Genomic DNA, 12,906 nt, shown 5'->3' on the forward strand with positions numbered 1-12,906 from the left:
CTGCCAGCCACATGTAGCCTAATATGCACGCAGCTACGCAGGTGTTGCGCATTGTCACAGCAACATAAACAAATTTCCGCACACATGAGGATTGATGTTAAACAGGCCGATTGGCTACCTTCATATTATAATAAGCTGTTTTAAATTTCAAATGTTCAACGCCTTATCGCGCCGAGCTGCTGACGTGACCGAGCCCAACCCGAACATAATTTTTTTAATATCTGTCCGAAGGACCATAAACTAGGCTTAACTTTGACGTAGATTTTCTAAACGTAAAGAATAATCATTCAAAAGTTTGAATGCTTTCGAAAGTAGATCGTTATTGTATTGTGCACATTGTGTGTATTGGTAACATGCAAAAAACTCAAACCATTATAGACTAACATTTTATACCAAAAACCTAGCTATGCAATTGTACAACATAATAGGCCACATACACATAACCAGCTGCAATATTTTAAAAATATTTTGCAGAAGGTGTCACTTTTGTGTGAGGCAAAAACTAATGCGTGGTTAGTTGTTACACGGACTGTTTACATTGTTACACAAGGTTGAGCGTTTTATTTTTCAGGTATTTTTTTCACGCTGCCAAAAGACGATGTATAATGTTTTTCCAGAGAGTTATTGATGTACGAGTGTTTAGGTGGCATGAAAGTAAACTTTTTCATCATATGTTTTTTTTTCAGTTTCTAAGGGTGTGTAAGATACCAAATCCAATGCTATTTCATATTAATCAGTGTCTTGTTGACTAAAACATAGCATCGTTTTGAAATATGTCTGCAGCTCTTAGCAACTTTTTTGGTGGGCTTGAAAATATTTTGACCCAGCGGGGTTAATCGTAACGCACTTACGATATAAAAACTGCTAACGTTAGAGTAATTCTTGCCGTTGTTTTAAATAGGCTACACACGAATGATTGCTGGCTGCCAACAAAATAAATGTGCCGGTCTTATCAAAAACCGTGTCCAATTAATTTTTGTTCATATTTTTAATATTGATTGAATAAGGTCATGAAATCATAATAAAATGAATGTATATAGACAAAATAGAATAAATAAATGTATATAGACAAAATAGTAGTGAAATATTTGCCTGCAAACTTAATTCTTAGCACGTGTTACAACTAACCCCCTGCCTGTTACTATTAACCCCACTTATTGGGTAAGTTGTAACGTTTGCACTTCTGTCACTTTTCGTGTAATTGTCCAAAAATGTTAAGTACTAGAAACAAACTTCAAATGTTAATTTGTAGCAGAGATGTGTGTGTTGCTTGTGTAAAAATATAATTAATCAAACTCAAATATTTTTTGAATGATTGAGCAAAACCAAAAAGCTTTACCTTGTGCCCTGCTCTCCCCTATAGATTTATGCACAATTTACATAATGTTGCCCAAGGCCCAACATATTGTACATCCAATATAAGCTTTTATTTCTTGCCACAGTGTCTTTAAAAATAAGAACAGCTCTTCAGTTTTTGATAGCTTCAGTAATGCATCTACTTTGACACAAAATTCTGACTGGTACATTTTTTTTCTTTGACAGAAGAGAGGAAACTGGACCTGGATGAGAAACCACTGGTCGTGCAGCTCAACTGGAACAAAGACGACAGAGAGGGACGCTTCGTCCTCAAGAACGAGAATGACATCATGCCCAAAGTGAGCAAACTTTATTGTTATGTAGCTAGTTAAATTATGTAGCTTTGTGACAGTTCAGTCAGGGTTTGATTATGTACTGTAGGAGTAGCTTCTCAAGTCCCCGGCTATTCTGATAACCCCTCAAACCATTGTCTCCATCAGCTCCCGCTGGAGTATAGAAGTTGGTTACATGGAAACCAAAAACGTGTTAAATTTTTTTCTTTAGTGGGGCTTCATGCTTGCTGCAGATTTACTTGTTTCTGTTTTTGGCTTCACATTGGTGCAGTTGACTGTGTTAGGATGACAAAAAACGACTATCCAAGTACTTATTGTAACCCAACTAATCCACTATTTAAAACATTATTCAGTTTGATTTACCTTTGCACAGTTTACTCATCTGTACAGCAATCCCTCGCAACTCAATGCATGAAGATATTTGGCATCCAAATGATAAGTTGTTATGGGATGTGCTCTGAGTCTCTCTCTCTCTCTCTCTCTCTCTCTCTCTCTCTCTCTCTCTCTCTCTCTCTCTCTCTCTCTCTCTCTCTCTCTCTCTCTCTCTCTTTCTCTCTCTGTGCATCAAAGCTCCCAAAAGAAATGTAAAAATAAGTGTGGGAAAGTGTCTGTGACTTTGTGTGTATCAGAAATTTATCTCGCCCCCTTACTGAGAATAAACTTTACTCTTCAGTGACTCTCAGCTCAACCATTTTATGATGGAGTTGAAGCACTTTTGTGCCATCTGCCAGCGCTGTGGAGGATGATGGGCCGCCCTGTTGTTGAGTTGACACAGACATTGGTTTGCGGCAAAGAAATCATATATTTCCCACAGAGGTTGTCCATCTGTGGGAAAAATTGGCTTAGCCAGAAATGTAGTTTATTTAAAATATTTTTTTCTTTTATTAAATGTGCAAAAATCCACTTTTACAAGGTGTTTGGACATAAATGTGTGTTGCTAGTGTGTGAACACAATAACCCTACAATAAAAAAATCCACCCACTTTATTTTTTTTAATCCCTATTAAACCAAACAGTCTAATTAACTCTTTCCTCACCAGCGTTTTAAAAAAAGTTGCCAGCCAGCACCAGCATATTTTATGATTTTCACAAATGTTTAATCACAACATTTTCTTTTTTAAATATAAAAACATACAATATATCACATTTAAGGGTAGACCCTCTGCTTTCAAAATAATAATAAAAAAAATATGGAGTGTTTTTTTTTAACTCTTTCGCCGCCATTGACGAGATATCTCGTCAATCAAGAGAAAACGCTTCCCTGCCAATGACGAGATTTTCCGTCTTTCCGCAATACCGCTATTATCCACCAGGTGGCATACCGCAACTTTTTAAACCCGGAAGTATTGCCCTATGGCAACCGGCTGCATGTCCGTGTCTGTTTTAAAGATCGCTCTGAATGGGATCTCTATGAAAAGTCCGTCACAAAAATGGAAACCTGCTGATTACAAAAGAACCACTGAAGGTAGGATGAAACGGTTTTTGTTTTTTTTTTAAAGCAGAGGGTCTGTTGTTTCATTTGATATATTGTTTGTTTATATATTTAAAGAAGAACATTTTCTGGAAGGCATTAAACTTTGGTGAAAATCATGAAAAACGCTGGCGCTGGCTGGCAACTTTTTAAAAAAACACTGGCTGTGAAAGAGTTAAAATACCAAATTTTGTAAGGTAATTGCATTTTTGTGAAGAAATTTTGTTAGAGATCAGATTCAGAGCGATGATCAAAACATACACAGAGTTTTTACTGTTTGGCCTTAGTGGATGCTTCAGTTTTTATAAGTTGGATAAGACCTCCACCTGTTGGATAATAGTGAAAATATGAATTGCCGTAAAAACTCGTCATTGGCAGGGAATTGTTTTCTCTTATGCTGCGTTCCAGGCAGGTTTTTGAGCCCGTGAATCACGACTTCAAAACCACGACTCACGACTTTGAACTGGGAGTATGCGTTTCAGGCAGACTGTAACCCGTGTTTTTACAACCTTCTACCTGTGAAAGTTCACTGGAACGGCAGTCAAACCCGTGACTTCCCACCCGTGAACTCTTTTTAGATCGATGTACTCCCAGTTCAGAGTTGTGAGTCATGGTTTTGAAGTTGTTATTTGCGAGTTACAGGTTGCCTGGAACGCGGCATCAGTTGATGAAGATAAGTTGTCTATGGTGTGGAAGGAGTTAAACATGCTGTATTGATTCTCTTGTTAATGTGATGTCACACAAACAAAGCCCCTCCCCCAACTCTGACTGACAGGTTGATCTAGTGTGGCTACTATTCTCTCAGACTTCATTCACAGGAATCAAATCTGTTTTAACCAAAAGCAGACTCTGTATGTTTGGTAAGGGAGTGAGGAGCTGTAGCTCATTTGCATTTAAAGGTACAGGCACGAAAACAGCACTTTAAAAAAACACATCCTAAAAACAAATAATCTGTGGGGTATTTTGAGTTGAAACTTTACAGACATATTCTAGGCACACCTGAGACTGATATTACATCTTGTAAAAATGGGCATAATATGTGCCCTTTAATGAAGTGCAGTAATCAAATGATTTCTGATGTTATAAAGAGTGTTTTTAATCTGAGGTCGTTTTAAGGATGTGCAGGTGTATGCTCCATGTGGATCTGGTCATAAGTTTCATATTGATGTCCTGCTCTGTCTTATTTCATTCATCTCCAACAGAGAGCACTGACGAATGGCCCTGAAAAGGAAAAGGATGGGGTGATCCAGAACTTCAAAAGAACGCTCTCCAAGAAAGAGAAGAAGAAAGAAAAGAAGAGAGAGAAGGAGGCCTTCGCAAGAATTCCTGACGGGGACGAGCCCGTGCTGAACCGTGAGGACGGGTGAGCGAGATATTCCAGCCGTCACACAGTAATCTTCAGGGTGTTTTCTCTTTTAAGGACTCTTTTCTGTTTAATTCCTGAAGAGAAAAAATGCTCTCTTTTATATGGTGGTTTGTGAAGCACTCAAGAGCAACAGTCAATAAAAAAGTTGGCGTAAGAATAAAGCGATACTCAGAAACACATCTGCGCTATGCTAGTTTTTTGTTTTAACCAGCTGTGACCGTCAGTGGTGCATAAAGATGTGTTTTTGGTGGCTGCGTAGGTTTGTTTTTCACGTTTGCAGTATTGTTTTTTAGTGAGTACTTAAAACTGCTTGACATTCACACGTCAGAATACACTTTAAACTAGGGCAACAACAAAAAACTATTATTTTGTCTAACCACATCAGGGCATTTAATTTCTGTTTGTGTTGTTTTTTACAAAACCAGAACATTTGTGACAAGCTGGGACATAGTGTAAAGATTTTTTCTTTGTGTGTGCTTAAGTTGAGCTACAGTACCATGCATTTTTGTGCCTGTATAACACCTTATACTGTTTTTTTTATAAAAGTGTATTTGTGTTTTCATTGTTGATGTCATATTCTCCTAACAGTGAGAATTCGAGGTTGGCTGCTGAGGTATATAAAGATATGCCAGAGACCAGCTTTACACGTACCATCTCTAACCCCGAGGTGGTGATGAAGAGGAGACGACAGCAGAAGTTGGAGAAGAGGATGCAGGAGTTTCGCAGCGGTGACGGTCGGCCTGACTCAGGTCTGTGGACTGTACACACACAGTGTCTATTTTAGAGCCCGACCGATTTATCGTTTTGCCGATTTTATCGGCCGATATGAGCCTGTCACAGATATATCTGTATCGGCGTATAAGCCGCAGATACGAAGCCGATATGAACGTTCCTTACAGAAGACATTAAATGCTTTTGAAAGATGTAAGCACTTGTTTGTCCAGCAGAGTGCGCCCTACTGGTTGCTAATGGTGACCCAGGTCACCCACTGTAGTGACACCAGCCAACCCCCCTTCACGTCAGTCTCTCAGTTCAGGTGGAGGCAGCCATGCGGTTTCTTCACAACATTTTACACCTGGTATTAAGACGCGCTGTGGTTGATTGTATAATAAGTGGGCGAGAAAGACACATTTCGGTTTACATTTGGTGTTTTTAATCTGTCTCTTTTGTTCACTTCCGAGTTGTTTAAAACTCAAGCGGAAGAAATGACGCGAGGCGGAGAAAGGACGCGCTTTAACTGACGCGCAGTCTGTGGGAGTACAGCTGCTTGTGCTGTTACTGAACATGCTCATTTCAAAGCAATTGATTAAATAAGCTCACACAACTTTACACCCTCGTTAAATTAAAGATGCGGAGAGAAGACGCTTTAGTTTTATAAAAGTTTAAAGTCCCGGCAGAACACTGTGGGTTCGTGTTATAAAAACGTTGTGCAGTGCATTAAACATAAGCCTACATCATTATGTTGTCAGCAAGTCAAGCATTGTCGTCTTAACGGTAAGTTTCTAATTAATTTGTAAAGTACATAACTTATTGTAAAGCTAATAAACAATGACTTTGTAAGTTTCCATTTTCAAAATAAGCCAAATATAACATTATTCTCGTCAAAACTGACAATCATTTAAGTTATATGTATTTTGTTTTGTTTGTGTTTTAAAGTTATTTATAATTGGTCAAGTTTACTGTTTTGTGCACTTATATCAGAATCATTTTGGATAATAAAGTTTATTGTTAACTTGTAAAACACACCTGCCTATATTACATCTTTGTCACGTCATTTTAAGTGTTTGATCACCACATTTGTGAGTGATCATTGCAAAAAAAGTATTTATATATAGTATATTCTGTTTATGTATATAGTATATTATATGTACAGTAGCCTGCTGTAGTATAATATACTGTAGTATATGTGTACTGTACTATAATATACACATAAAGAATATCGGCCGATATATCGTTATCGGTCTTTTTTTACTCCCTAATATCTGTATCGGCATCGGCCCAAAAAAATGCATATCAGTCGGGCTCTAGTCTATTTAAAGGATTAGTCCATTTTCTTTAAAAAAACAGATAATTTTCTCACCACCATGTCATCCAAAATGTTGATGTGATTCTTTGTTCAGTTGAGAAGAAATTTTGTTTTTTGAGGAAAACATTCTAGGATTTTTCTCATTTTAATGAACTTTAATGGACCCCAACACTTAACAGTTTTAATGCAGTTTAAAATTGCAGTTTCAAAGGACTTTAAACGATCCCAAACGAGGCATAAGTGTCTTATCTAGTGAAACGATAACATCATTTTTTGGCAAGAAAAATAAAAAATATGCAAATAACCACAACTTCTCGTCTTCCTCCGGTGGTGTGACGCGCCAGCGCGACCTCACGCAATACGTCATCACGTCAAGAGGTCACGGATGACGTATGCAAAACTATGCCCCAGTGTTTACAAGTGTGAAGAAAGAGGACCGTTCCGACGTTGTTGTATGTGAAATACAACTAATTCATGTCTTTGTGTCAGTTTATCGTTTAAAATGGTCCGCAAATGTGTGTTTTATATATGTAAAGCGCCACAGGTTGTCGTCAAGTTGTGGTTTAAACTTGCTTTTTTGCCAATAATGACAATCGTTTCACTAGATTAGACCCTTATGCCTTGTTTGGGATCATTTAGAGTCCTACAAAACTGCAATTTTATACTGCATTAAAACTGTTAAGTGTTGGGGTCCATTAAAGTCCATTAAAATGAGAAAAATCCTGGAATGTTTTCCTAAATTATCTGGATTTTTTTAAGAAAATGGACTAAGCTTTTAGACCTTGAAATGTTTCGAATAGAGTATGGTTGTGTAGTTGAAGCGTGAAAAGATTATGGTTGTGTGGTTTAAAAGTGTCCAATACAGTGTAGCAAATAAATTTCAGATTTTCTTTATCGGGGTTTGCTTTCGGTCAGTATTGCAGGACGGTTGAACTAGTGTTTGTTTTATTCACGTGTGTCTGTGAGATAGTTTGGACCTGTTTGTTATTCATGCAGTATGATGTCAGCAGTGTCTGTGTTTGGAAATTGAAACCTATAATTTTTAAAATGAAAAGTTCCACCTGAGGGCATTAAAGAGCTAAACCAAAGGCTTTTTATACAGTCTTCAGACCTCAGACATCTCCATTGCACTGGTCGAATCATCAGACCTCAGCCGAAGAACCAACAAAAGTGTCTGGGAACTAGTTCCAGACCTCACCGTTAAACTGTTTAAAATAGCTTTTATATCCTGGACAGACACACGTGTGCTTTGCCAAGTTTATGTAATCAGAATAATAACATATGTCTGCTTCTGATGTTTTTGTAACTCGGTGTGACACAAAGGTACTTATGTTAAGTCCTTACTTGAAGTTAAATAGTTGAAAATGCCACCCTGTGTCTGAGAAGCAACTGGATAGTTTTTTGATTGGTCGGTGCGAATATAAGTGATTTGATTTAATGATGACAAATATGATGTTGGTGAATTGTGATGTTTATTGGTGGACGAGAGTTTAAAAAGTATTTAACGTCACTACTTAGTTTGTAACGGTGTTGCCTACAGTTTTACAACCAGAAACACAGGATAGTGCGAATATCAAGTCACTAAAAGAGCGGCAATTACAAGTGAGACAAGGACGAGTTATTATTTAAAATAAAATAAAAATTTCTCTGGATTGACAAATGTTTGGGAACTGTTGGGATAATGTAAGTACACAACTCCATGAAATGTCACAATGTGCTAGTGGTTTTTGGATATTTTATACAAAAATAGTGTAGGGGTGTGACGAGACACTTAATCCACGAGACGAGACACTGGAATGAGACAAGACGAGATTTTTATACTTTTTAAGAAATCCTCAATGATAAAATAAATAAATGGTAAATTGAAATCATATTATTTTAAAATGTTTTAACTAATCTAGGACTGTCCCTAACAATTATTTTGCTAGTTGATAATGAAGTTATTTGATTTTTATTTGATTTGCGGAACGCAAATGTGGTTGAATGTGTTCGAACAGCCACACGCGACCGCCTTCTCTCCGCCACTTTATCTAATCTGAGGTATTAAACACAAGTTTTACGTCTTTTTTGACTTCTGGCCTGAACATACGATGAACAGCGCTATTTTTAGTCTTTCATTGATAAAACTACTGCGGGTGTTCTCTGTAGTTTCGTTTTGAAAGCGTGAAAGTTGCATTAAATTTAACGCAAATAAAAATGTTAAATATAATAATGAACTTTATTAATAGTTAATATTCTCTTTATGATGTATGCAGTGCAGTCTACAAATGCGACCTCCAAATGATACAGCCTTTTGTTTGAGAAACGTACAGAATTTGACCTCCGCAAGAAGTCTTGTGACATAATTAATACGATACATATTTGATCTCGTCGCACCTCTAATAAAGTGGCTTTACATCATGTAGCCTTTGAAGGAAGTTTTTTTTTATTGGTTAACAATAAAACGAGCAGAATCTTGAAAGGAAGGAGACTAGAACCAAAATATAACGATAATTTTTCATGTTATCCATTTACAGATTTTAACACACCTTTTCGCTTTCTCTATTAGGGGGAACCCTAAGGATCTATGCCGACAGCCTGAAGCCCAACATTCCCTACAAAACCATCCTGCTCTCGACTACAGATATGGCGGACTTTGCCGTGGCCGAAGCCCTGGAGAAATACGGTCTGGAGAAGGAGAATCCTAGAGATTACTGCATTGCACAGGTGTGAAACAAACTCCAGCACAACTTCTCTAATTCAGGGTATCCGCGGGGTTTTAAAAAGTATTAAAAAGTGATAAATCAGAATTGTCAAACTTAAGGCCATTACAAGTGTTAAATTTGGCTTAGAGGTATTATTTTTTTCCAGATTAGGTATTATTTTTTTCAAACTATCAGGTGTCCTATTCTGATTGAAATTCTATCTGCGTTCGCGTTAGTTTATTAAAATATGGGCTTTAGCATATCTGGGCACATAATCAAAGATCTTTCGTCTCTGTGATGTGATCAAAGCCTGGGGTGGAGCCAAATCACGTTCCTCTCTCCACTGTAAGCGTTCTGTAATCACTACGCACCGGATCCACTCCGGGTTTTCTGACTGCATCACGTTAAGCTGAGGTAAAACTTTATTTAAGCTAGCATGGTCAAACTTATAATGCAAGAAGGCTCCGATGTTTTGAAGATCGATAAAGGTGTAAAAGACCAATGGAGATTGACTTGGCTTAGCGAAATGATGAAGATTGGCAAGCCTTTCAGTTCGTGGGCTAAGAAACCCAAACAGCCAGGTAACTTGCGTGTCTGCACAGTATGACTTACGTTAGCGGTTCTGTATTCTAGGGTAAATGATTTTTCACGTACGTGATCATCCGCGTCACGTTTTTTAATGCTATGCTGATCTAGCCAGTGGCTGATACAACGGGTTTGTTAAACTCGTGGGTAAACTTCATGTGGCGCCACAAGAACCAAGAGGCAGATGACAATGACATCCAAATCCCGTGAGAGCGATTGACGAGGAATCATAAGAGGAGACTGCTTCCGAAATGCTCTCGCGGGACTTTGATGTCATCCACCGGTCGGTTCTTGCAGTTGCATTTGTGTGTGGTCGTCACAAAAACGTAACATTTGTACATATATTTAAGCACAGCAGTTTAAAAACAAGTGATTTTAAGCCATTCAAACACAAACAACAGTGCTTCTCATTGAGCTTGTGTTGTGAGATTTTTTGCCGCTTTATTGGCCTTAAATAACACATATGCCTCAAAAATCCCATCTTTGCAAATATCCTCATATAAACACAACCATTTAGGTCTTAGGAGAAAGTAAACAGCAGAAACATTGCACATAAAATAGCACATCAGCGCTGCCTCTATTCTAACATAATATTTTGTTGATAAAGGTACAGTCATTCAATTTACAACTGTCACTATGGTTACAGACATCCTGTGCGAATTGTACACGAGTTTGACTCGAGTTGCTCATTCAGGGTTTATATTCATACATAACGTTACTTTATTAGAGCTGTGACTGTAATCTGTTGTGTGAACAGAACAGACCCTGGATTATTCGTTTATGTCTACTGAATAATATGAATAAGTTGTATTTGTTCACTTTAGTAAATGCATTATATAACATGAACAAACAATGAAAAATATAGAGTATATAAGCATTAATTAATTCTTGTTTAAGTCATTACAGTAATTGACCATAGTTCATGGTGCATTCACTAATGTTAACAGTTTCAACTTTTTATTTAAATTATTAGTAAATGCTAAAATAAATAAATTTAAAATTAATAAATAATTAATAAAAGGTGGTGATATTCATGTTTTCTTTTTATATAGTGAGTTATTTAGCTGTTTCGCCTTAATCCAAAATGCCCTGCAAACTACAGTTACCTATATATGCCACAGGAGACTTCAATGTGGAATTCATGGCAAAATCTCCCCTTAAAATGCTATTGGTCTCGCCTACATAAAGTGTAAGTTAAAGGAAAATGACTTGGCCTGAAAAACATTTCAGTCAGAAGAATTTTTTTCACTTTAATCCATGTCTATTCTTTTTGTATGTTGTATATATCAAAATCTGTGTAAATAATAGAAAGGTCGCTGATTAACACTTGCAATTCAGTGTCGTGATGGTTTTAAAAACTATTCTGAAAGTAAAGTAAAAAAGGTATTAAAAAGTAGTAAATTTAACTTAAGGATTGCTGTATATACCCTGTAATTTAACAGATTTATTCTCAATCATTTTTAATTCCTTCCTTCTGCATGCCCGTCTTTTGGACAAAGTATAAGGTAATATTGTATGGACCCTTACATAGACATTATATACGTAAACACCTTATGATGTGCTGGAACGTAATCCGGCGTCTCTGCCATATTGGTTGGGTCTACTGACTCTACGCTAGCACCAGAGTTAATCGGAGTCAATGGAGACAAGTAACTATGCCCGTATTTTGTGAATTACCGGTGCAGTTTTGATACCAGATCACATGGGATTACGGTTCACAAGTAAGATTGAACAATAATTTGGGTCATTTTACCATTTATAATATTATGTCATCGTAACTATCGTGTAACCAAACCGTGTGAAAATCGGGGAGTTATGATTATTGTAGTTGGGATAGACCTTTATCAGTAAAAAATAAATGTAGGGGGCGCTTTTGGAAACCATCCAAGATGGCGGACGTGCTGACACGTCAGCTCCAATAGGCAGCGTCAGTCTATGAGGCGTCTACATATATAATGTCTAGGGACCCTTTGAGGAGACATGAATCCCAGAATTTAATGCAGCAAGATTTCATCCAAGATGGCGGATGAGTGAAATCAGCTGTTAATAGGTTCATATTTGTGTGTGCATCAGTTGTAAGTCACTTATCCAAGGGGACTTGCGTTGTTTTCAAGGTATGCGTTTTATCTCGTGACCCATGACCTTTGCACTGTTAACACAATGTTCTACTATTGAGCTACAAAAACGGTTACTACCTATGTAGAGCATTTCAAGTCTGTCGCTTTTGAGGTTTAGTTGGAGTTAGGATGCATGCCCTGAAAGCTAAGCAGCATATTGTGATTTGGAACGTAGCTTACCATGTTCTGGCTGCACTGTGTTACAGCATGACCCCGAGTTATTAAGCTGATTGAATGCCCCCGTCGTGTCCGGCGTTTTCCGCAGATACCTCCCCTTATCGGATCTGGCATATTTCATCAGGCCGCTGCGCGATTTGTCTTTCAGATTAAAGTCAGCAGCTGACATGTGCTTCACCTCTTCGCTTTGAGATTTATTAAAGTGTGCGGTTCTGTACGTTTACCACGGTACAGAAGAAAAAAGACGTTTACGTGGGAGAACGGAGGAGGAGAGGAGAGTAGCTGGTCTAATCTCGGCTGTCAGCACATGACAAACATTCATACAGCAGCATCAACCTTGAGCTGTTTGATCCGCTCATTCTGTTGTCCCCTTAACCAATCACTTTGAGTTTTGCTGAGTAGTATTGGCACATAATCTTTTCAAAATCTCTCCTATCACGACTTCTTAATTACGTGCAAAATTCGACCATAAAGCCGGGGTGTCTCTTAAAATGTCTGTGTTTACCTGCAACATCATGTCAAACTTTGCTAGCATAATTTGTGCAGCTAGACAACAAGACACACGTGGCAAAATTGTGTTGTATACTTGGGGTGGGATGCAATGTGCACCAGTCTTTAGGCTCTGGTTATGCAAAACCTTTTGCTGATCTTGACGTATGTTTGTTTGCAGGTGATTCACGTAAATGATAAACCAGTGAAGGAGACCATCCTGGATGACAACGATTGTCCTCTGCAGATCCTTAGAGACTGGACGAGCGATAAAGGTCTGGCTGCTATGGGCATTTCTTATTTGAAAGAAAATTGAAAGCATGTTGGAGAGTAAAGTACCAGG

The 12,906-nt window shown here is 37.8% G+C and overlaps 1 protein-coding gene across 19 annotated transcripts in view; it reads left to right on the forward strand.

Annotated features, from left to right (window-relative positions):
• Window positions 1-12,906, forward strand: part of afdna (afadin, adherens junction formation factor a) — a 166,956-nt gene that overhangs the window by 80,327 nt on the left and 73,723 nt on the right. For 11 of the 19 annotated variants that reach the window (XM_065256271.2, XM_065256281.2, XM_065256273.2 and 8 more), the window contains exons 3-7: window positions 1,543-1,655; window positions 4,322-4,482; window positions 5,074-5,234; window positions 9,060-9,217; window positions 12,745-12,838. In XM_065256271.2, coding sequence (XP_065112343.1) covers window positions 1,543-1,655; window positions 4,322-4,482; window positions 5,074-5,234; window positions 9,060-9,217; window positions 12,745-12,838 — 687 coding nt within the window. The remainder of the gene's footprint in view (window positions 1-1,542; window positions 1,656-4,321; window positions 4,483-5,073; window positions 5,235-9,059; window positions 9,218-12,744; window positions 12,839-12,906) is intronic. The other 8 variants (XM_065256272.2, XM_065256274.2, XM_065256277.2 and 5 more) reach the window with 1 other exon arrangement.

Source organism: Paramisgurnus dabryanus, chromosome 12 (assembly GCF_030506205.2).
Source record: "Paramisgurnus dabryanus chromosome 12, PD_genome_1.1, whole genome shotgun sequence".
NCBI classification, from domain to species: Eukaryota; Metazoa; Chordata; class Actinopteri; order Cypriniformes; family Cobitidae; genus Paramisgurnus; species Paramisgurnus dabryanus.